We start from the raw sequence: 27,653 nt of genomic DNA, 5'->3' as shown, positions 1-27,653 counted from the left end.
ACTCTGATCTATCGACACATCTAGACACTATACCGATCAATACTCTGATCTATCAACACATCTAGACACTATACTGATCAATACTCTGATCTATCAACACATCTAGACACTATACTGATCAATACTCTGATCTATCAACACATCTAGACACTATACTGATCAATACTCTGATCTATCAACACATCTAGACACTATACTGATCAATACTCTGATCTATCGACACATCTAGACACTATACTGATCAATACTCTGATCTATCGACACATCTAGACACTATACTGATCAATACTCTGATCTATCAACACATCTAGACACTATACTGATCAATACTCTGATCTATCAACACATCTAGACACTATACTGATCAATACTCTGATCTATCAACACATCTAGACACTATACGATCAATACTCTGATCTATCAACACATCTAGACACTATACCGATCAATACTCTGATCTATCAACACATCTAGACACTATACTGATCAATACTCTGATCTAAACACATCTAGACACTATACTGATCAATACTCTGATCTATCAACACATCTAGACACTATACTGATCAATACTCTGATCTATCAACACATCTAGACACTATACTGATCAATACTCTGATCTATCAACACATCTAGACACTATACTGATCAATACTCTGATCTAAACACATCTAGACACTATACTGATCAATACTCTGATCTATCAACACATCTAGACACTATACTGATCAATACTCTGATCTATCAACACATCTAGACACTATACTGATCAATACTCTGATCTATCGACACATCTAGACACTATACTGATCAATACTCTGATCTATCGACACATCTAGACACTATACTGATCAATACTCTGATCTATCAACACATCTAGACACTATACTGATCAGTACTCTGATCTATCAACACATCTAGACACAATACTGATCAATACTCTGATCTAAACACATCTAGACACTATACTGATCAATACTCTGATCTATCAACACATCTAGACACTATACCGATCAATACTCTGATCTAAACACATCTAGACACTATACTGATCAATACTCTGATCTATCAACACATCTAGACACTATACCGATCAATACTCTGATCTAAACACATCTAGACACTATACTGATCAATACTCTGATCTATCAACACATCTAGACACTATACTGATCAATACTCTGATCTAAACACATCTAGACACTATACTGATCAATACTCTGATCTAAACACATCTAGACACTATACTGATCAATACTCTGATCTAAACACATCTAGACACTATACTGATCAATACTCTGATCTATCAACACATCTAGACGCTATACTGATCAATACTCTGATCTATCGACACATCTAGACACTATACTGATCAATACTCTGATCTATCAACACATCTAGACACTATACTGATCAATACTCTGATCTATCGACACATCTAGACACTATACTGATCAATACTCTGATCTATCAACACATCTAGACACTATACTGATCAATACTCTGATCTAAACACACATCTAGACACTATACCGATCAATACTCTGATCTATCAACACATCTAGACACTATACCGATCAATACTCTGATCTATCGACACATCTAGACACTATACTGATCAATACTCTGATCTATCGACACATCTAGACACTATACCGATCAATACTCTGATCTATCAACACATCTAGACACTATACCGATCAATACTCTGATCTATCAACACATCTAGACACTATACCGATCAATACTCTGATCTATCAACACATCTAGACACTATACCGATCAATACTCTGATCTATCAACACATCTAGACACTATACCGATCAATACTCTGATCTATCAACACATCTAGACACTATACCGATCAATACTCTGATCTATCAACACATCTAGACACTATACCGATCAATACTCTGATCTATCAACACATCTAGACACTATACCGATCAATACTCTGATCTATCAACACATCTAGACACTATACCGATCAATACTCTGATCTATCAACACATCTAGACACTATACCGATCAATACTCTGATCTATCAACACATCTAGACACTATACCGATCAATACTCTGATCTAAACACACATCTAGACACTATACTGATCAATACTCTGATCTATCAACACATCTAGACACTATACCGATCAATACTCTGATCTATCAACACATCTAGACACTATACCGATCAATACTCTGATCTATCAACACATCTAGACACTATACCGATCAATACTCTGATCTATCAACACATCTAGACACTATACCGATCAATACTCTGATCTATCAACACATCTAGACACTATACCGATCAATACTCTGATCTATCAACACATCTAGACACTATACCGATCAATACTCTGATCTATCAACACATCTAGACACTATACTGATCAATACTCTGATCTATCAACACATCTAGACACTATACTGATCAATACTCTGATCTAAACACACATCTAGACACTATACTGATCAATACTCTGATCTATCAACACATCTAGACACTATACTGATCAATACTCTGATCTAAACACACATCTAGACACTATACCGATCAATACTCTGATCTATCAACACATCTAGACACTATACCGATCAATACTCTGATCTATCGACACATCTAGACACTATACCGATCAATACTCTGATCTATCAACACATCTAGACACTATACTGATCAATACTCTGATCTATCAACACATCTAGACACTATACTGATCAATACTCTGATCTATCAACACATCTAGACACTATACTGATCAATACTCTGATCTATCAACACATCTAGACACTATACTGATCAATACTCTGATCTATCGACACATCTAGACACTATACTGATCAATACTCTGATCTATCGACACATCTAGACACTATACTGATCAATACTCTGATCTATCAACACATCTAGACACTATACTGATCAATACTCTGATCTATCAACACATCTAGACACTATACTGATCAATACTCTGATCTATCAACACATCTAGACACTATACTGATCAATACTCTGATCTATCAACACATCTAGACACTATACCGATCAATACTCTGATCTATCAACACATCTAGACACTATACTGATCAATACTCTGATCTAAACACATCTAGACACTATACTGATCAATACTCTGATCTATCAACACATCTAGACACTATACTGATCAATACTCTGATCTATCAACACATCTAGACACTATACTGATCAATACTCTGATCTATCAACACATCTAGACACTATACTGATCAATACTCTGATCTAAACACATCTAGACACTATACTGATCAATACTCTGATCTATCAACACATCTAGACACTATACTGATCAATACTCTGATCTATCAACACATCTAGACACTATACTGATCAATACTCTGATCTATCGACACATCTAGACACTATACTGATCAATACTCTGATCTATCGACACATCTAGACACTATACTGATCAATACTCTGATCTATCAACACATCTAGACACTATACTGATCAGTACTCTGATCTATCAACACATCTAGACACAATACTGATCAATACTCTGATCTAAACACATCTAGACACTATACTGATCAATACTCTGATCTATCAACACATCTAGACACTATACCGATCAATACTCTGATCTAAACACATCTAGACACTATACTGATCAATACTCTGATCTATCAACACATCTAGACACTATACCGATCAATACTCTGATCTAAACACATCTAGACACTATACTGATCAATACTCTGATCTATCAACACATCTAGACACTATACTGATCAATACTCTGATCTAAACACATCTAGACACTATACTGATCAATACTCTGATCTAAACACATCTAGACACTATACTGATCAATACTCTGATCTAAACACATCTAGACACTATACTGATCAATACTCTGATCTATCAACACATCTAGACGCTATACTGATCAATACTCTGATCTATCGACACATCTAGACACTATACTGATCAATACTCTGATCTATCAACACATCTAGACACTATACTGATCAATACTCTGATCTATCGACACATCTAGACACTATACTGATCAATACTCTGATCTATCAACACATCTAGACACTATACTGATCAATACTCTGATCTAAACACACATCTAGACACTATACCGATCAATACTCTGATCTATCAACACATCTAGACACTATACCGATCAATACTCTGATCTATCGACACATCTAGACACTATACTGATCAATACTCTGATCTATCGACACATCTAGACACTATACCGATCAATACTCTGATCTATCAACACATCTAGACACTATACCGATCAATACTCTGATCTATCAACACATCTAGACACTATACCGATCAATACTCTGATCTATCAACACATCTAGACACTATACCGATCAATACTCTGATCTATCAACACATCTAGACACTATACCGATCAATACTCTGATCTATCAACACATCTAGACACTATACCGATCAATACTCTGATCTATCAACACATCTAGACACTATACCGATCAATACTCTGATCTATCAACACATCTAGACACTATACCGATCAATACTCTGATCTATCAACACATCTAGACACTATACCGATCAATACTCTGATCTATCAACACATCTAGACACTATACCGATCAATACTCTGATCTATCAACACATCTAGACACTATACCGATCAATACTCTGATCTAAACACACATCTAGACACTATACTGATCAATACTCTGATCTATCAACACATCTAGACACTATACCGATCAATACTCTGATCTATCAACACATCTAGACACTATACCGATCAATACTCTGATCTATCAACACATCTAGACACTATACCGATCAATACTCTGATCTATCAACACATCTAGACACTATACCGATCAATACTCTGATCTATCAACACATCTAGACACTATACCGATCAATACTCTGATCTATCAACACATCTAGACACTATACCGATCAATACTCTGATCTATCAACACATCTAGACACTATACTGATCAATACTCTGATCTATCAACACATCTAGACACTATACTGATCAATACTCTGATCTAAACACACATCTAGACACTATACTGATCAATACTCTGATCTATCAACACATCTAGACACTATACTGATCAATACTCTGATCTAAACACACATCTAGACACTATACCGATCAATACTCTGATCTATCAACACATCTAGACACTATACCGATCAATACTCTGATCTATCGACACATCTAGACACTATACCGATCAATACTCTGATCTATCAACACATCTAGACACTATACTGATCAATACTCTGATCTATCAACACATCTAGACACTATACTGATCAATACTCTGATCTATCAACACATCTAGACACTATACTGATCAATACTCTGATCTATCAACACATCTAGACACTATACTGATCAATACTCTGATCTATCGACACATCTAGACACTATACTGATCAATACTCTGATCTATCGACACATCTAGACACTATACTGATCAATACTCTGATCTATCAACACATCTAGACACTATACCGATCAATACTCTGATCTATCAACACATCTAGACACTATACCGATCAATACTCTGATCTAAACACACATCTAGACACTATACTGATCAATACTCTGATCTATCAACACATCTAGACACTATACCGATCAATACTCTGATCTATCAACACATCTAGACACTATACCGATCAATACTCTGATCTATCAACACATCTAGACACTATACCGATCAATACTCTGATCTATCAACACATCTAGACACTATACCGATCAATACTCTGATCTATCAACACATCTAGACACTATACCGATCAATACTCTGATCTATCAACACATCTAGACACTATACCGATCAATACTCTGATCTATCAACACATCTAGACACTATACTGATCAATACTCTGATCTATCAACACATCTAGACACTATACTGATCAATACTCTGATCTAAACACACATCTAGACACTATACTGATCAATACTCTGATCTATCAACACATCTAGACACTATACTGATCAATACTCTGATCTAAACACACATCTAGACACTATACCGATCAATACTCTGATCTATCAACACATCTAGACACTATACCGATCAATACTCTGATCTATCGACACATCTAGACACTATACCGATCAATACTCTGATCTATCAACACATCTAGACACTATACTGATCAATACTCTGATCTATCAACACATCTAGACACTATACTGATCAATACTCTGATCTATCAACACATCTAGACACTATACTGATCAATACTCTGATCTATCAACACATCTAGACACTATACTGATCAATACTCTGATCTATCGACACATCTAGACACTATACTGATCAATACTCTGATCTATCGACACATCTAGACACTATACTGATCAATACTCTGATCTATCAACACATCTAGACACTATACTGATCAATACTCTGATCTATCAACACATCTAGACACTATACTGATCAATACTCTGATCTATCAACACATCTAGACACTATACTGATCAATACTCTGATCTATCAACACATCTAGACACTATACCGATCAATACTCTGATCTATCAACACATCTAGACACTATACTGATCAATACTCTGATCTAAACACATCTAGACACTATACTGATCAATACTCTGATCTATCAACACATCTAGACACTATACTGATCAATACTCTGATCTATCAACACATCTAGACACTATACTGATCAATACTCTGATCTATCAACACATCTAGACACTATACTGATCAATACTCTGATCTAAACACATCTAGACACTATACTGATCAATACTCTGATCTATCAACACATCTAGACACTATACTGATCAATACTCTGATCTATCAACACATCTAGACACTATACTGATCAATACTCTGATCTATCGACACATCTAGACACTATACTGATCAATACTCTGATCTATCGACACATCTAGACACTATACTGATCAATACTCTGATCTATCAACACATCTAGACACTATACTGATCAGTACTCTGATCTATCAACACATCTAGACACAATACTGATCAATACTCTGATCTAAACACATCTAGACACTATACTGATCAATACTCTGATCTATCAACACATCTAGACACTATACCGATCAATACTCTGATCTAAACACATCTAGACACTATACTGATCAATACTCTGATCTATCAACACATCTAGACACTATACCGATCAATACTCTGATCTAAACACATCTAGACACTATACTGATCAATACTCTGATCTATCAACACATCTAGACACTATACTGATCAATACTCTGATCTAAACACATCTAGACACTATACTGATCAATACTCTGATCTAAACACATCTAGACACTATACTGATCAATACTCTGATCTAAACACATCTAGACACTATACTGATCAATACTCTGATCTATCAACACATCTAGACGCTATACTGATCAATACTCTGATCTATCGACACATCTAGACACTATACTGATCAATACTCTGATCTATCAACACATCTAGACACTATACTGATCAATACTCTGATCTATCGACACATCTAGACACTATACTGATCAATACTCTGATCTATCAACACATCTAGACACTATACTGATCAATACTCTGATCTAACGACACATCTAGACACTATACCGATCAATACTCTGATCTATCAACACATCTAGACACTATACCGATCAATACTCTGATCTATCGACACATCTAGACACTATACTGATCAATACTCTGATCTATCGACACATCTAGACACTATACCGATCAATACTCTGATCTATCAACACATCTAGACACTATACCGATCAATACTCTGATCTATCAACACATCTAGACACTATACCGATCAATACTCTGATCTATCAACACATCTAGACACTATACCGATCAATACTCTGATCTATCAACACATCTAGACACTATACCGATCAATACTCTGATCTATCAACACATCTAGACACTATACCGATCAATACTCTGATCTATCAACACATCTAGACACTATACCGATCAATACTCTGATCTATCAACACATCTAGACACTATACCGATCAATACTCTGATCTATCAACACATCTAGACACTATACCGATCAATACTCTGATCTATCAACACATCTAGACACTATACCGATCAATACTCTGATCTATCAACACATCTAGACACTATACCGATCAATACTCTGATCTAAACACACATCTAGACACTATACTGATCAATACTCTGATCTATCAACACATCTAGACACTATACCGATCAATACTCTGATCTATCAACACATCTAGACACTATACCGATCAATACTCTGATCTATCAACACATCTAGACACTATACCGATCAATACTCTGATCTATCAACACATCTAGACACTATACCGATCAATACTCTGATCTATCAACACATCTAGACACTATACCGATCAATACTCTGATCTATCAACACATCTAGACACTATACCGATCAATACTCTGATCTATCAACACATCTAGACACTATACTGATCAATACTCTGATCTATCAACACATCTAGACACTATACTGATCAATACTCTGATCTAAACACACATCTAGACACTATACTGATCAATACTCTGATCTATCAACACATCTAGACACTATACTGATCAATACTCTGATCTAAACACACATCTAGACACTATACCGATCAATACTCTGATCTATCAACACATCTAGACACTATACCGATCAATACTCTGATCTATCGACACATCTAGACACTATACCGATCAATACTCTGATCTATCAACACATCTAGACACTATACTGATCAATACTCTGATCTATCAACACATCTAGACACTATACTGATCAATACTCTGATCTATCAACACATCTAGACACTATACTGATCAATACTCTGATCTATCAACACATCTAGACACTATACTGATCAATACTCTGATCTATCGACACATCTAGACACTATACTGATCAATACTCTGATCTATCGACACATCTAGACACTATACTGATCAATACTCTGATCTATCAACACATCTAGACACTATACTGATCAATACTCTGATCTATCAACACATCTAGACACTATACTGATCAATACTCTGATCTATCAACACATCTAGACACTATACTGATCAATACTCTGATCTATCAACACATCTAGACACTATACTGATCAATACTCTGATCTATCAACACATCTAGACACTATACTGATCAATACTCTGATCTATCAACACATCTAGACACTATACTGATCAATACTCTGATCTAAACACACATCTAGACACTATACTGATCAATACTCTGATCTAAACACACATCTAGACACTATACCGATCAATACTCTGATCTATCGACACATCTAGACACTATACTGATCAATACTCTGATCTAAACACACATCTAGACACTATACTGATCAATACTCTGATCTAAACACACATCTAGACACTATACCGATCAATACTCTGATCTATCAACACATCTAGACACTATACCGATCAATACTCTGATCTATCGACACATCTAGACACTATACCGATCAATACTCTGATCTATCAACACATCTAGACACTATACTGATCAATACTCTGATCTATCAACACATCTAGACACTATACTGATCAATACTCTGATCTAAACACACATCTAGACACTATACTGATCAATACTCTGATCTAAACACACATCTAGACACTATACCGATCAATACTCTGATCTATCAACACATCTAGACACTATACTGATCAATACTCTGATCTATCAACACATCTAGACACTATACCGATCAATACTCTGATCTATCAACACATCTAGACACTATACTGATCAATACTCTGATCTATCAACACATCTAGACACTATACTGATCAATACTCTGATCTATCAACACATCTAGACACTATACCGATCAATACTCTGATCTATCAACACATCTAGACACTATACTGATCAATACTCTGATCTATCAACACATCTAGACACTATACTGATCAATACTCTGATCTATCAACACATCTAGACACTATACTGATCAATACTCTGATCTATCAACACATCTAGACACATTAGCTGAGTTTACATGCAGTGTTTTCCTCAATGAATCTTTTTTTTAAAGTATATTTTTTTGGCCTTTTTGCCTTTATTTGCTAGCCAAAGTATCCACCTTTTTCCGAACGTCAACAACGTAGCCTGTTTTGCCGGTTTTGTTCTTCCGGTGGAATTTTATGTTTACGTTTCCATGGTTTCGGTAGTCGCGGTAAATGTATGGATTTATTTATTTATTTATTTTTTCAATGAAAATCTGTAAAACGCATGGATCATCACAGCAGCTTTTAACAGTGGATATCACACAGACTGACATCCGTGTTAAAAGCCAGCGAGAATAGATCCATGCATTTACCACAACTATGACAACGACTGAAAACCATGGAAACGTAAACGTACAATTCCACCAAACCGTCAAAACCAGCTTCTGGTTTTGACTATAGATGACGTTCGGAAACTTGTGGATATACGGACAGGAAAGGGGGAGGCAAAGAGAGGGGGAATGACATGCAGGAAAGGTCTGCCCAACGCGGAATTCGAACCGGGGATGCCTGCGTTGAGGACTGTAGCCTCTACATGGGGCAGCCGCCTTAACCACTGCGCCACGCACCGCCCCAAATGAATCTTATTTGTTCTGTATACATGGACGCTAAATAAAGTGATCCACATTCAATCCGCGTATACATGACCCTAGCTGAAGCTGATTATATACTACTGTGAGATCTCCTTCTTCTCTGGAGGAGGGTCTGGCCAGCGAGACTACTGTGAGACTGACCGCCGATGCTTTGGGACGGGGGCGGGGCTTACGGCAGCAGCTGCTGCTCGTTGAAGAAACCACAAATGTCTTTAACAACACCGGGAAAAGTCATTAGATTGTCGCTAGTCGCTTTTGACAAAAAAAGTCACCAGAATTAGCGAGAAAGTCGCCATGTTGGCTACACTGCTTTGATTTTCCTGTTTCCTATTTCCCGCAAACGTCAATACGTGACGCCTATGGCGCAATGCGCAGAATGAATAATCTACTCTATCAACCAAATCCTCTCTATTCAGCCGTTAACATGCGGCATGAAGCTGATTATCAATCGGCATAGACTACCTCTTTCAATCTGATCTGAAATACAATCGGATCCGGTACGGTCGAATCTGATTGACCTTTTAATCTGATTGTAAATAGGATTTTTGGACCCATGTAAACGCACCTAGTGATCAATACTCTGATCTAAACACACATCTAGACACTTACCAGTATACTGATCAATATATAGATCACTGATCAATACATGTTCAGTCCTGGGTAGCCTGTCAGCTGATCAATACATTGATGAACTCAGTGATAATTGTGTGACTCTGCTCCACAGATGGATTTATGCATTATACAGCGGCTCACTGTGACTTTAACTCCACTGAACTGAGCGGCATCACCTTCATCACCTCCTGGTACTTCAACAAACTGGAGGTCAACAGGTTTGACAGCAGAGTGGGGAAGTATGTAGGATACACTGAGTACGGAGTGAAGAACGCTGAGGCCTGGAACAATAACCCTGGATACGTGGCTAACATGAGAGCTCAGAGGGAGACGTACTGTCTGAACAACGTTGGTAATGAGTACCAGGCTGCTCTGACTAAGTCAGGTGAGTGTGTTTGTGACATCATCACGTTACAGCTCAGTGTGTTTGTGACATCATCACGTTACAGCTCAGTGTGTTTATGACATCATCACATTACAGCTCAGTGTGTTTGTGACATCATCATGTTACAGCTCAGTGTGTTTGTGACATCATCACGTTACAGCTCAGTGTGTTTGTGACATCATCATCATCATCATGTTGATTGACAGGTTGTGATCTATCGGTCTCTGTCTCCACCTGCTGGAGAAACACAGTCACTGCAGCTGCTGCTCAGCTGTTGCTGTCAATAGAAGCACTTATTGATCTACTCTCTGATAATCAGTATTGATTGATAATGACACTTTCTGGATGTGATCGTGTTCTACATTTACTATAAAAGTGATTCAGTCAATATCAGTTTATGGATTATTGATCAGTGCTTCCTTCCTCACACTCATCATTCAGTTCAGTCTGATGTCGACCAACAACCCCCAATAATAATAACGAAATTTTGAATGGGCCACGGGAGCTACTGCGGGTTGTGCCATCTCTGTCAACATGGGAATCAAACCCACGATCTTAAGGTCAAGACAGAGCTGATCAGACAGACACATGATCATCTGATATGGAGGAGCTGTTAGGGCTGGGTATCGTTTAAAAATTTTCGATACCAGTACCGATACCAGTACCCTTAACACGATACTGATACCAATTGAGTACTTCATTCGATACTTTTTTTCAACTTCATTAGATACTAATCATGTGAAAAGAAAGCAATCGGTTACATGAATGTCACCACTCCTCCACATTCAAAAGATTTTTCACGAGGGATGGGCAATGAATAGTCCTTCAATAAAAAAAATAAATAAATAAATAAAAAAGTTTATGAGACAATCATCTTGTATGAAAAAATGTAAATGTCTCCTTTTCACTGGCGCAGAAAGAGAAACATGGAAAGACTCCACCAGAGAGTTCTGTGTGAAACTCTGTCAAATAAAAAACAAATGAAACTGAGGTGCAGTGCAAACTCTGCACGGTGCGGATTCTGATTAGAAGCGGCCGGAAAATATTGATGTAGTAGTTTACACCGGGAGAGGAGACTTCCTCGTTTAGATGAGCGCTCATTACGTAACGAGGACCTCAGTGAACGGTGCCGCTGTGATCAGAAGCAGTAACGATGAGTCTCAATGTCCGCGATTTCATTTTTAAATGACAGGCAGCTGTTCATCAGTGATTTAAAACGATAGATTAGCGGTAGCGCCGCTTCGCTACGAGCGGGGAGAGAGAGGGGAAAAAAGAGAGAGAGAAGGTGCGTGTGTGTGTCTGTGTGCGTGTATGTGGGCGGCGGTGGCGGCGGTGGCGGGGGGTTCAGGTGCCGCTTCTCATTTTAAAAGACGGACAAGAGAGAGAGAGAGAGACCCGCTTCACCGCCGTACAAACTGTTGTTGTTGCGGTGGCGGACCAATCACACCGCGCATTGAATCGAAGAACACTTGCAGCGATTGGCTGCGAGCAAAACCATAGAAACAGTCTTTTTTTTCTTGATCTGGGTAGCCAACACAAAGTATCGATTGACAGGCGCAGTTTCGATACTACTTGGTACTGGGTTGTTTCGGTCGGTACCTGAAAAGTATCGAGTACCGATACCCAGCCCTAGGAGCTGTACAGCAGGGGTGGAAAGAGTACCAAAAAAATCTACTCAAGTAAAAGTACTGTTACCTTGATGAAATTTTACTCAAGTAAAATTAAAAGTACTGGTGTAAAAATCTACTCAAGTGAAAGTAAAAAGTAGTTTATTTAAAATTTACTCAGAGTAAAAGTTACTTAGTTACTTTTTTGGGGGGGGGGGGGGGGGGGCTATAATGGCCAGAGATTGGCCTAACATTCTCTGTGCATGTCTCTGTGTTCCAAATTTGTCCCTTCTCCATCGATACACTGGTCTCCATCATCTTTTAGCTCCTGTGGCACCAACTTGATTCTGACCTTCTGACGCTGCAGTTGTCCAGAGCCAATCAGATGGACAGTTACAGTTACTGGCACTAAGGTTGTCACGATCATGATCATGATACTAACATTTTCAACTCAATATCGATATTAAGGAAAATATTCGATACTCAATACCATTTTCAATACGGATAAAAAAAGAAAAGAAAAATCTCTCTCTCCCTCTTTCACTCCCACACACCTGTTTTTTTTACTGTCTTTCCTGTCTGCTCTCAAGGAGGAGGGGGGGGGGTATTTTACTGTAGGCTCTCTCTCTCTGTCACCACACCCACCCACACACACACACACACACACACACACACACACACACACACACTTGCCTCTTTACTGTAACTGCTCTGAAGCAGTGGGCTGCTTGTCTGTTCCTCTGAGCATGGCCATGGATCTGACTGGGCTCCTACATTTAACTAAACGGACTGCCGGTAGGAGTAGGACCGAGAATGAAGTCGGGTCGCGCCGGTCCGGCCTTCAGCCCCGGTGTGTCTAGTCCTTTAATCTGGCAGGGTCAGCGGTCCCGTTACCGAACACAGCCGGACATGTTCATGAGTTCATTAAAAAAAAGAGGACGTTTGGTCGCCGTAAACGTAGCCGAATAGATGGACATGCCTGATAACGTTGTCTTTAATCATTGACGTCAGCTTTTAACTGCTAGCTGTGGCTAATGGCTAATATTAAGACGACAACATAGCGACGAGCCCTGTTATGCACAAACTCACGTAGCGGTGAGGGGGGAGAGATGTACCTGCTGCTTCTGAGTGCGTCTGTGAAGGGACAGAGAGAGAGAGAGAGACAGAGAGAGAGAGAGAGAATTCACGGAATTCTGTAGAAGAATTCTGAAAGTTCAGAGAAAGACCCCAAATAACGCCTGCAGAGCAGAGCTGGGTCGTTTCCCATTATTACTAAATATCCAAAAACGGGCAATGACATTTTGGAACCATCTAAATAGTAGCCCAAAAGACACACTTCCCTTTAAAACATTAAAAACCCAAGAGCTGAACCCGGAAAACAGCCCCCTCACTCAGCTGATGGAGAAACTCAGTAACCTGGCTCCCATCAGCTCAGCCCCAAAACACCAGAGAATAAAAATTATCATTAATCAATCAAAAGATTTATATTTAGAATATTGGGAAAAGAAAAGAAAAACTCAAAGCAGACTAAATTGTTATTTAACTCTAAACAGAGAATATAAATTGGCCGAATACCTCCACTCTGTTAGAGACATAAAACAAAGACTGATCCTGACCAAGTACAGGCTGAGTGACCACCAGCTCGCTGTAGAGAAAGGACGACACCGACAGACATGGCTGCCCAGAGAGCAGCGGCTATGTGCTCACTGCTCCACAGGAGAGATAGAGACAGAGATGCACTTCCTGCTCCACTGTGAGAAATACTCTTTAATAAGAGACTCTCACTTTAAAGAAATAAGTAAGAAAATCAAAAGATTCCACCTACTGGTTACATGCTGCTATTCCGACATGCCGCTATTTCGACATTGACTTCTAATTGTCGGAATAGAGGCATTAACATTATTTTTCAAACGTCCCACTATTCCGACATTTTTTTTTTTTCATTGTCGGAGTAGCGGCACTTTACTATTTTTCAAACATTCCGCTTTTCCGACATTGATTAAGACGTGTCCTTCTGATTTTATTTATTTTTTTCATCTGAGACACTGTTTCTCATACACAAATACATAGGCCTATTAGAGAAGAAAAAACAAACCCTCCAAGTTTAAAAACACACAGGCAGCTGAGATTTGGGAGGTTTTTGTTTTTATTGTAGCTTATTAAAATGCAAGATCATTTTTCTGATTTATTGCCCGATGCCATGTATCTCGCTTTCTTTCCCCCGCCCTCCGCCCGTTGTCTTCGTTGTCACTTTGTTGCCGCTCCACAGAGCACATGGCTAATTAATATGCACGTGCTGACCATATATGGTTGTGTCTAGGCATTCCGTTCACGTGCACAACTGCGCACCATTCTTGGATCCAGTTTGATTTATCAAAGAGAAATTGCGGAGAGTTGTGCACGCAGTTTGATAGATCTGAAAAAGGTGTAAATATTTTGGGTTTCTTTTCGCCGTAGGCCTAAGCAAAAAATGTAGTAGCGGCAGTTTTACACTGCTTACTTACAGTTTTGATAAATGAGGCCCCAGGCCCTAAGCCTAAGCAGCTTCTCCGCCGCGCTGTCCGTGGTGCTGAAGGTCACAGGTTAACTTGACAAACAAACTGCAGCATAGTTCTGTTTGTTTATCATGTATGTCAGTTTTGTTTGTGACTTGATAGTTTAGTTGTTAAAGGGACAACGAGGAGTTTTGGAAAAGCGAAGCGTTTTCACACTACATTTATGAGCCTCCGCGCGCACCGTGAAATTCTTTGACCGGCGCAAGACAGACTCATGTTTTCATTCATCAAGAATTAAAGTCAGAGGTTCAAAGAGGTTCACATACCACCGTAGTTCCGACCATAAACGGCGATTCAGCTGCGTTATTCTCATGACTCGTTGCGAAACCGAAAGTAAAAAACGCTGGTCGGCTCGACCAGCATCTCCGCCACCACTCATAATAACAAAATAACGATAGAGACAGAACGATATATTTATCGAAAATGGGCCCATTAACAAGCGTGGGTAGCGGAGATTCATCCACATTAACGTGAGACTTTTTTATAACCGAATAGAAACTCCTCGTTGTCCCTTTAAGATTAAGAACATCACTCCCTCATCAAACCAGTGATAGGCATGCTGAAAAGAAAAGAGAGAGAGAGACGCGCCTGGGTATCGCAGCTGTAAAAAAAAAAAAAAAAAAAAAGACGACGTGTCGGAATAGCGGTATCAAAAAGTGTCGGACGGACGGATTTTAAAAATTACTCAAAAAAGTACAAGTACACAAAAAGCTACTTAATTACAGTAACTTGAGTAAATGTAACTCGTTACTTTCCACCCCTGCTGTACAGTCAGTCACCTGTGTGTGTGTGTGTGTGTGTGTGTGTGTGTGTGTGGTAGAGGAGTGCGTGCGCATATGTGTGTGCGTGTGAGCTTTGATCTAAATGTCTGGTAAACAGGGCTCAGAGCCAATCAGAGGAGTCTCTGGTCTCAATGGCTGTCAAGTTATGTGCTGTTGAAGTGTGTATTTGTTGACCACAGCTCTGCCCAAACTTGAAAAACGGCTGATCAACTGTTGAAGGACACGATGGACAACTCAATTCTGTTCAATCTTCAGTTTTTTATTTTGGGGCAGATGGGGATGAATGGGGTGTAACAGAATAGGTTAATAACCTAGGGTAAACAGAAAGACAAAGGCATTAATAGCAGATAATTTCACTTCACACTTCTTAATGTAAAGAATAAATGATAATAATAATGTTAATGTTACTTGATAAATTAAAACTTATTCAGATTAATTTAACTCAAATCACTTCAAAAAGGTTAATAATTAAAGTAACAAAGCTACACCAAAGGTTATGATAGAGTACCAATAACAAAAGCACGAGTACCAAAGTACTTCTATAAAATAATATAATAAATTCAACCATTGCATCACCAAACACACACAATCAAAGCATTTGGAAAGCATGGCCTCCAAACTTAAACTTCTACTGTACCAGTGGTGTCTTCAATCATCGATCAGGAGCTGTGGCTGTGAGGTGTCTCCAGGAGCAGGCAAGAGAGCTGACTGAGCCAGCTCCAAACATTTCAGACCATGCTTCCCATAGATATATATAAGAACTAGATGACTCACCCGCAGCTGTTTCCCAATGACAAAGCGTAGCCAGTACGGCGGCCATCTTGGTAAGGTCAACTCTCTCCCTCAGAGCATTGAGCCTCTGCTGCATGTTCTGCTATAATGACCATAACTTGCTCAGTTTTTGTCCGATTTCAAAACGGTTTGATTTTTATGAACGTTTATGCAGTTATGATGCAGCATATTTAGAATTACGGATAATTTTAATAATGTATTTTTTTTTGTAAAAGTAACACTATAGTGACATTATGCAAATAGTTAAAGTAATAGCTACATACTGATTTATTTTTCACAGAGTTATGAATCGTTTTTTTAGTGCAGATGACTGGATCACCATCTACTGCACTGGAACTGCAGCCAGAGTCAGAGACAGTTGCCCGTCCTCATATGGCCGACTGTGAGCTACGCCTGCGTGTAGTCCGATCTACCCCCTTGATGCTTCCTGTCTGGGTGCGCAGGTGAATGTGCTCCCTCAGGCACTTCCTTCCTGTTCCCTGGGGTTCCACCACTGATGTGGTTGCCCCCTTCAGGTTTGGAGTTTCCGTTGGGGCGTCTTACAGCATCGTAGAGTGTCGTAGACGCGAAATCGTGTCAAAATTGGCCTGAAATCATGTAGTCTGAACCCGGCTTAAGTGGAAGCGGAAGTGAAGCTCGCCATGGGACCTCAATTCAGAAAAAATAGAGCGCTCACCGAATTCTGATTGGTTGAGACAGGACATATGGCATTTTGGTGGTTTGGAGGGGAACTGCATCTTGCAGTGCACTTTAAACAGGGAAATATAGCGATTTGACATGATACATTGATAGGGCAGTGAATAGGTTCAGAAAATGGCTCAGCTGACTTCAGGTAAGAGGCGGGGTACACCCTGGACACATCGCCAGTCTGTCACAGGGCTATAACATATAGACAGACAACCATTCACACTCTCATTCACACCTATGGGTAAGTCACCAATTAACCTGCATGTCTTTAGTCTGTGGGAGGAAGCCGGAGAGAACCCACGCATGCACGGGGGGAACATGCAAGCCAGCCGGCGGGTTCAAACCCAGAATCCTCTTGCTGTGAGGCAACCACTGCACCACCATGCCGCCCTAATAATAATAATGATAATCAATAATGTTATTGATCTGTTGCAGTGAAGCCGTACGTCTGGCTCCACTCCACCACCCCCCCCTCTGGGAACCATCCTGCCATGTTGGTCTGCAGCGTCTTCGACTTCTACCCCAAAAAGATCAGAGTGAGCTGGATCAGAGACGGACAGGAAGTGAACTCTGATGTCACTTCCACCGAGGAGCTGGCAGACGCCGACTGGTACTACCAGATCCACTCCCACCTGGAGTACACACCCAGGTGAGTCCAGGTCCAGGTCTAGGTCTAGGTACTACCAGATCCACTCCCACCTGGAGTACACACCCAGGTGAGTCCAGGTCCAGGTCCAGGTCTAGGTACTACCAGATCCACTCCCACCTGGAGTACACACCCAGGTGAGTCCAGGTCCAGGTCTAGGTCTAGGTACTACCAGATCCACTCCCACCTGGAGTACACACCCAGGTGAGTCCAGGTCCAGGTCTAGGTCTAGGTACTACCAGATCCACTCCCACCTGGAGTACACACCCAGGTGAGTCCAGGTCCAGGTCCAGGTCCAGGTCTAGGTACTACCAGATCCACTCCCACCTGGAGTACACACCCAGGTGAGTCCAGGTCCAGGTCTAGGTCTAGGTACTACCAGATCCACTCCCACCTGGAGTACACACCCAGGTGAGTCCTGGTCCAGGTCTAGGTCTAGGTACTACCAGATCCACTCCCACCTGGAGTACACACCCAGGTGAGTCCAGGTCCAGGTCTAGGTCTAGGTACTACCAGATCCACTCCCACCTGGAGTACACACCCAGGTGAGTCCTGGTCCAGGTCTAGGTCTAGGTACTACCAGATCCACTCCCACCTGGAGTACACACCCAGGTGAGTCCAGGTCCAGGTCCAGGTCTAGGTACTACCAGATCCACTCCCACCTGGAGTACACACCCAGGTGAGTCCAGGTGTAGGTCTAGGTCTAGGTACTACCAGATCCACTCCCACCTGGAGTACACACCCAGGTGAGTCCAGGTCCAGGTCCAGGTCTAGGTACTACCAGATCCACTCCCACCTGGAGTACACACCCAGGTGAGTCCAGGTCCAGGTCTAGGTCTAGGTACTACCAGATCCACTCCCACCTGGAGTACACACCCAGGTGAGTCCAGGTCCAGGTCTAGGTACTACCAGATCCACTCCCACCTGGAGTACACACCCAGGTGAGTCCAGGTCCAGGTCTAGGTCTAGGTACTACCAGATCCACTCCCACCTGGAGTACACACCCAGGTGAGTCCAGGTCCAGGTCTAGGTCTAGGTACTACCAGATCCACTCCCACCTGGAGTACACACCCAGGTGAGTCCAGGTCCAGGTCTAGGTCTAGGTACTACCAGATCCACTCCCACCTGGAGTACACACCCAGGTGAGTCCAGGTCCAGGTCTAGGTCTAGGTACTACCAGATCCACTCCCACCTGGAGTACACACCCAGGTGAGTCCAGGTCCAGGTCTAGGTCTAGGTACTACCAGATCCACTCCCACCTGGAGTACACACCCAGGTGAGTCCAGGTCCAGGTCTAGGTCTAGGTGATGTGAGGGTCAGAGGTCAGAGGTTGTTGTCATGACGATGTGTAAAAACCATCTATTCTTCCCAGGAGATTCAACAATCTAGCCTCTAAGAATAACAACTGTTCACAAGTGGCAAGTGACTCCAACTACTGTTGTTATAACACAATAGGGCACTAACAAAGTCGAACCCAACTTTCCACCAAAGACAGTCACTTAACGACTGTCGTTGGCACTTGGAGCACAAAAGGGAACCAGTGACATCATCACCCTTGTGAGCGCCCACACAAGAGGTTAAATAGTGAGTCTCCACACCAGATAGTTGGACCAGTCCCAGCCTGGTCAGATGCTACATGAACTGATGAAACCTCTTGGATGAGAGGTGAAACGTCTTCCTAGACAAATACTATAGTATTACTATGACCTGGACAAATGAGAATATGCACAGGCTCATCTATTCTAATAAAACTGGTTTGGTTTGTGTTGCAGGTCTGGAGAGAAGATCTCCTGTAAGGTGGAGCACGCCAGTCTGAAGGAACCCATGATCACTGACTGGGGTAAATACTGTAGTGTATTACACACCTTAACTTCCTTGCTTTAATGTCTTGTATCATCATTATGTATTATGTTCATTTTTGTATGTGTGCCTTGTCTGGAACTGAAGGAATGTGTGGATCTCTGCTCTGCTGATGGAATCTATGTCCTGCTTAGAAGTCATCTGACTTCATGGAGTCTGTCTGCTCAATGTGAATGATTGGTTCTTTTTTCTCCAACTGCTAACGGTTTTGGGAGACAGGATGTGGTGACTTCAGTTAGCCTAAAGGTTAAGGGATAGGTCAAGGGTCATTTAAAGGGATAGTTCACCCAAAATTGAAATTTCAGGGGGTCTCGGCATAGCAGTGCATGTCCATACAACAGTTGCAAATGGATACCAACTGTCTTCGTAACAAAAAGACACACCAAAAAACATCCAAATACCTCCATAGTGCTCGTATGTAATGTCCGTCTTGTATTGAAGCCCCAAAATGCGAAATTGTCCCGAAAAAATTTGAATAAGTCTATATTACAAGCTTGTTTTTGTAGCGGAAGCTTCTTGAAGCTCCTCTTCCCGGTTCATCCAAATTTGACGAACTGGGAAGAGGAGCTTCCGCTATAGCTTCCGCTACAAACAAGCTTGAAACATAGACTTATTTAACTTTTTTCGGGACAATTTCGCATTTCAGGGCTTCAATACAAGACGGACATTACATACGAGCATGGAGGTATTTGGATGTTTTTTGGTGTGTCTTTTTGTTACGAAGACAGTTGGTATCCATTTGCAACCGTCATATGGACATGCACTGCTGCACGGAGCCCCGCTGTAACTCAGAGAAGCCACGGAGGACTCTGAAACTTCTCCCAGCCCTTAGTCCACATGAGGGGGAGGAGATAATGAATGACATTTCAATTTTGAGTGAACTATCGCTTTAACATCTGCTTTAGGGCCCTTCTCTGCCTGCAGAAGGGGGAGTCAAGAAAAGGTACATAAGTTCAGAGTTCTGGGCCAGTAGAGAGAACTTCTCACATTGGCACCAGAGATACTCCAGGATTCGGCATTTTTGTACACAGTTCTTCTTGTTAATAAACTCCTTTTTTGAACACAAGTGAAGACGTGTCGGCGGTGATCCCTTCTTTTCATCAACACATCAATATACCACAATACCTGTCTGTCTGTACCTGTCTGTCTGTACCTGTCTGTCTGTACCTGTCTGTCTCTACCTGTCTGTCTCTACCTGTCTGTCTCTACACCTGTCTGTCTCTACCTGTCTGTCTCTACCTGTCTGTCTCTACACCTGTCTGTCTCTCACCTGTCTGTCTCTACCTGTCTGTCTCTACCTGTCTGTCCTCAGATCCGTCCATGCCTGAGTCAGAGAGGAACAAAATCGCCATCGGAGCCTCAGGACTGATCCTGGGTCTGATCTTGTCTCTGGCTGGATTCATCTACTACAAGAGGAAGGCCCGAGGTCAGACCAGTTCAGACCAGTTTAGACCAGTTCAGACCAGTTTACACCAGTTTAGACCAGTTCAGACCAGTTCATTTCATTTCATTTTCATGTATTTGTTTATTTGTAACGGGACTCTGCGTATTAATGAACATCTAAGAATGTAAATACACCAGATTTAGCTCTAGGCTAATTTCCATCCGTAGTCCCGCGGTTCACACAACAACAACAATTGTACAGAGATGAAAATAAGAACAACGTACAGTATGGTAAAAATAGCAGGTCACAAAACCACAATACCATATCACAATATCACAATATCACTATACAATATCATACCGTAGCTACAGTAGGAAAGAACAACGGGTAGTAGTAGAATTAAGTGTAAAAAATCAACAAGGGTGTCGTATAGCGCTGTTAAGATTCATTAAGGTGCATCTGCTATAAGGTGCAATTTTTTTTTTTAAAGTGCATCTGTAATAAAGTTCAGACCAGTCTACACCAGTCTAAACCAGTTCACACCAGTTTATACCAGTCTACACCAGTTCAGACCAGTTTAGACCAGTTCCCTTCACGTGTCTGTCTCTGTTTCTGACTCTCTCCTCTCTTTTTAAACCAGGACGGATCCTGGTTCCCAGTAACTGAGCCCAGTCCTGGTCCATCCTGGTCCTGGTCCTGGTTCTGGACCCGATCCCAATCCCAGGCCTTGTCTTAATCCTGATCCCGATCCCAGTCCTGGTCCTGGTCTTGATCCTGTTGCTGCTTCTCAGATGAAGATAAATCAGCTGCTGCTTTAACCTGCTTTGTGTTTCCAGCTCAGACTCTCAGTGCTGCCCCCTGCTGGACTGGATGAACACCTGGTTCTCTAGACCTGGTCCAGGACTGTCCTCTGGTACTCAGCTGGTCCAGACCTGGTCCAGACCTGGTCCAGACCTGTCCTCTGATACTCAGCTGGTCCAGACCTGGTCCAGACCTGTCCTCTGATACTCAGCTGGTCCAGACCTGGTCCAGGACTATCCTCTGATACTCAGCTGGTCCAGACCTGGTCCAGGACTGTCCTCTGATACTCAGCTGGTCCAGACCTGGTCCAGGACTGTCCTCTGATACTCAGCTGGTCCAGACCTGGTCCATGACTGTCCTCTGATACTCAGCTGGTCCAGACCTGGTCCATGACTGTCCTCTGATACTCAGCTGGTCCAGACCTGGTCCAGACCTGTCCTCTGATACTCAGCTGGTCCAGACCTGGTCCAGATCTGTCCTCTGATACTCAGCTGGTCCAGACCTGGTCCAGACCTGTCCTCTGATACTCAGCTGGTCCAGACCTGGTCCAGATCTGTCCTCTGATACTCAGCTGGTCCAGACCTGGTCCAAAACCCTCACACTTTAAACCACAGTCTAGTTCTCTGTCTCTGAATATCTGATCTGGACTCTGGTGTATCATCTGGACTCTGTTGGTCCTGGACCAGGTCTGATCTGGACTCTGATGGTCCTGAACCAGGTCTGATCTGGACTCTGATGGTCCTGGACCAGGTCTGATCTGGACTCTGATGGTCCTGAACCAGGTCTGATCTGGACTCTGATGGTCCTGGACCAGGTCTAATCTGGAATGATGGTCCTGGACCAGGTCTGATCTAGACTCTGTTGGTCCTGGACCAGGTCTGATCTAGACTCTGCTTCACTGGTTCTGTTCTATTGGCTCTGGTCTCTGATCCACATGTTTGATTTTTGATTCTATATTTTTCTGCAATAAAAACAACAAAGTAAAAAAAAAAAACTGAGACTCAGTGTCGCTTCACTGTCACACGTCACCACACAGCTGTAAGAACAGGTGATAACATCTGGAACAACAGGTGATAACATCTGAAACAACAGGTACGAACATCTGGAACAACAGGTGTAACATCTGGAACAACAGGTGATAACATCTGGAACTGTAGAAGAAAGAAACATATATAGAACATATACTGTATATCGTCCTATTTGGGCCTTTAAATTTTCTTCTCCATTTAAGTAAAATAAACTCAAAAACACAAAACACGACGGTGGAAAAGATGGATCTTCAAGTAGAGTCGTCTTTAATTCACTTCAGAACAAAGTAAAAGAAAAACAACCCGAGTCGCACACATAGACAAAAGATATACTGGGAGGAGGAGGGAGGAGAGGAGAGGAGAGGGGGAGAAAGGAGAGGGCTCTGTGTAACCAGATGTGTCCCCAGCAGTCTAAGCCTATAGCAGCGTAGCTATAAAATGGTTCAGAGCTACCTGAACCAGCCCTAACTAAAAGCCCTGTCATAAAGGAAGGTCTTCAGTCTAGACTTAAATGTAGTTAGAGTGTCTGCCTCTTTGACCCATGGAGAGAGCTGGTTCCACAGTAAAGGAGCCCGGTAACTGAAGGCTCTACCTCCCAGTCTGTTTTTAGAGATACTGGGAGTCACTAACAGACCTGCGTTCTGGGAGCGGAGTGCTCTGGTAGGACAGTAAGGAATGATTAGTTCTTTCAGATAGGTTGGAGCTTTATCATTAAGAGCCTTATAAGTCAGCAGAAGGATTTTTGATTGATTGACAGTCAGACAGCTGCAGTGCTGTGGCTGCTGTTCCTGTGATGGTCCAGTAGGAGGCATCAGAGCTCCTCCTCTCTGATGATGATGATGATGATGATGAAGGTAATGATTAAGATGGTCCACTAGAGGCGTGTGAGCTCCTCCTCTCTGCTGCTGCTCCTCCACAACAAGCTTCTCCTGGTAACTGATGACACGTCAGCAGCTCAGCCTCTGATTGGCTGCTGAGGAAACAGGAAGTGTCTGACTGTGGAGAGTCGGTAGTTTCCAGAGACGCTGAGTTCAGGTGCATGATGGGAAACAGACCACAAAGATTGTTCTCTCTGCTGTGGATTAAACTCTTCTGGTAACTGATGAGTCGTCAGCAGCCTGTTTTCTGATTGGGTTAGGGGTTAGGGTGAGTGAAACACAAACACAAACTGATCACATGATCAACAGATAAGGATGATGTCATAGTATAAACAACTCAGCTGATGAAAACATGAAAACTTCAACTGTTATTCTCCAGTTAGACAGTGCTGATTGATTGATTTATTGATTGATTTATTGACTAGAGTGAAAGGGTTCATAGTGTCTGTATATCAAATCCAACAAGTGTTCTTATATGCAAGACCCTTTTAACTCTCCTGTCTTGCATATAATAATAATATACACTCGCTTCACTTGATTGATTGGTTGGTTGGTTGGTTGATTGATTGATTATTGATCAGGTGCCTGATTGGAAACAGTAGTTCACACCAGTAAAAGTCTTGAGAAAACTGCATAAGTAGTAGCACAACAAGCTTCTCCTGGTAACTGATGACACGTGAGCAGCTCAGCCTCTGATTGGCTGCTGAGGAAACAGGAAGTGTCTGACTGTGGAGAGTCGGGAGTTTCCAGAGACGCCGAGTTCAGGTGCATGATGGGAAACAGACCACAGATAAACTGCTGCTGGTCACAGAGGGGGCGGGGTGGTTGGACCAAACAAGAAGTGAATCTGTGTCTCTGGTTTCCATGTAATAACAGAGTTATTAAACAAACAGACATTAAAAACAGGATGGTGTTTTATTCATGTTCTAAGAAAAGGAAATGGACAGTTTACAAACCGATGGACATGAAAGAAAGGGAACCCCAAAGAAGGCAAGGCAAGGCAGGCAAGGCAATTTTATTTGTATAGCCCGTTTTTACAAACAGTTTGTCTCAAAGGGCTTTACATGGCATCGTAACAACATCCTCTGTCCTGTAGAAGCAAGAATGCTTATAGACATGGGACCTAAACAACCGACAGCATCCTCACCAACACAAGCCCCCCAACCCCCGACCCCCGAGCAACATACCTACATATTCATATATCAGTGATCAGGATCAAATGAAATAAAACCAGAGAGAAAGTGAAACATGCTGAAACAAGTAGAAACTTGAGCTTCAGACAGTGCCAAGCAGTGAGTCGACTAGTGAACAGTGCTCAGGCTGAAAGGACAAACCTGGTGGTGATCTGACATAAAAAGACAGTGATAAAAACAGGAGAAAGAACAAGATCAGAGAGGCATAAAACCAGGTTAGAGGGTTAGCAGATTAACAACTGGACAGGTGTTTCTTATCAGCAGCATCTCTCCAGGTGTGTCCAGGTGTTTCCAGATAAGATAAAATAAGAAGACTTTGCTGTCCAATTGTTTAAAAACACAGTGGGCATTTGCCTTTGGCACCTTGGCAGTCGGCAAAACAACAACATCAACTGGATAAACCCAACAAAAAACGAATTAATCAATAAGCATATTAAGTACTACAATACAATATCATACAAAGAGACAGCAGCTGTATTTCATTATAGCTCAGAGATCCCTTCAGGATATCCACTACAGACGGCACAAATGGCTTCTTGTACCCTGAGCCTCCTTGAGAAGGTGGGTGGTGTAGACCTGGATGGCTCTTTATAGGTTATAGAACGGTTGTGTATTTCCTGAAGCTGCATTGTTTGTCTCCTATTATCTTACTGGCCTGGTTAACTACCCGGGTCGGCTTATTCCTCTGTCTGACTGAGAGGTTCCCATACCAGGAGATGATATTACAGGAGAAAGCTCTCAGTGAGTGACCGGTAGACCATGGTCGGGGTTTGTTTACTGGTGTTAAAGCTCTTCAGTTGCCTGTCTTGCTTTTTCCTAAATGTTATCTTCATTTCCCTGGAAAGTGAGGTTATTGTCTATGGTTGTTCCAAGATATTTGAACTATTTGAATGTGCACCACACCCTCCTCTCTCAAGCTAACAGACCTGAAGATGGACCCTGTGACTTCTGCTGCTGCCCTCTCTCCCAGACACATCTCCTTGGTTTTAGTGACATTGGGCCCTAGTTTCCTGGCGCAGCGCAGGTAGCGCAAGGTAGCGCAGCCGGTCTAATGCAAGTTTTGACCAGCGCAGCCTAGCGCAAAGTCAGATTGGGAGATTTGTAGATCGCGCTGCGCTGAGATAGGTGTGGCCGCGCAGCAGGGGGAGGCGTCACAGATTCAGCTTGGTGCACTGGAAGTTTCGTGGGAAAATGTCCCGCCGAGGTTGCGCTGAAAGCTCGCCACCTCCAACCAGGTCTAATCTCAGCGCAGAGCGAAGCGCAGCAGGTGCAGTGGAAGTTTGGCTGACTGACCTGCAGTGCACACACGTCACCAAGACCTCACAGGCAGATCTCCACAGTTCCAGGCACATTTCAATGCAATAAATATCCACAATAACCACTATTTAATGCAACTAATGGAATCAACACGTGAATTTATATCTATATAGATTGTCCCGTCACATCTGACGTCAGATCAAAGCAGAGATCAAAGGCTGTCGGTGCGTAAAGGAAACTCCACCTGAATTAACACAGCAGGGACGAACTGGCACTGAAAAGCAGCTGTGGATGTCCCAAAAGCAGGACTGAGGGTGGATGACTGCATGTCGCTGCCGTGTTGAGATACCACTCTGCCCTTGTGATGATCGCTTTATTTATTTATTTACTTATTAATTCATTAGAGCGCGAGCGACCGCATCACGCAGCCGTAATGAAAAACAAAACACAAATCTTCATCTCTCTTAGTCCACCACAACAGCCTCGGTATCAGATAGTCAGTATAT

The 27,653-nt window shown here is 41.7% G+C and overlaps 1 protein-coding gene and 1 long non-coding RNA gene across 2 annotated transcripts in view; one reads left to right on the top strand and one right to left on the bottom strand.

The window, feature by feature from the left end:
- The window catches only part of LOC146968226 (H-2 class II histocompatibility antigen, E-S beta chain-like), a 46,494-nt gene extending 23,604 nt beyond the window's left edge, over nt 1-22,890 (top strand). The window contains exons 2-6 of the mRNA XM_085760026.1: nt 11,405-11,677; nt 18,536-18,749; nt 20,519-20,586; nt 21,919-22,032; nt 22,631-22,890. Of these exons, the coding sequence (XP_085616152.1) occupies nt 11,405-11,677; nt 18,536-18,749; nt 20,519-20,586; nt 21,919-22,032; nt 22,631-22,656 (695 nt within the window). The 3' untranslated portion in view covers nt 22,657-22,890. The remainder of the gene's footprint in view (nt 1-11,404; nt 11,678-18,535; nt 18,750-20,518; nt 20,587-21,918; nt 22,033-22,630) is intronic.
- LOC146968225 (uncharacterized) lies at nt 22,765-23,085 on the bottom strand. The gene is made up of 2 exons (XR_015034298.1): nt 22,934-23,085; nt 22,765-22,882 (listed from the first exon to the last, which is right to left on the bottom strand). It is a non-coding gene; the product is annotated as an uncharacterized LOC146968225 (long non-coding RNA).
- Between the last annotated feature and the right edge of the window lie 4,568 nt (nt 23,086-27,653).

This window comes from Trachurus japonicus, chromosome 18 (genome assembly GCF_045865225.1).
Source record: "Trachurus japonicus isolate A0001 chromosome 18, Traja_1.0".
NCBI lineage: Eukaryota > Metazoa > Chordata > Actinopteri > Carangiformes > Carangidae > Trachurus > Trachurus japonicus.
The sequence above is the reverse complement of the archived record's forward strand: the minus strand, read 5'-3'. Positions and strand labels throughout refer to the sequence as shown.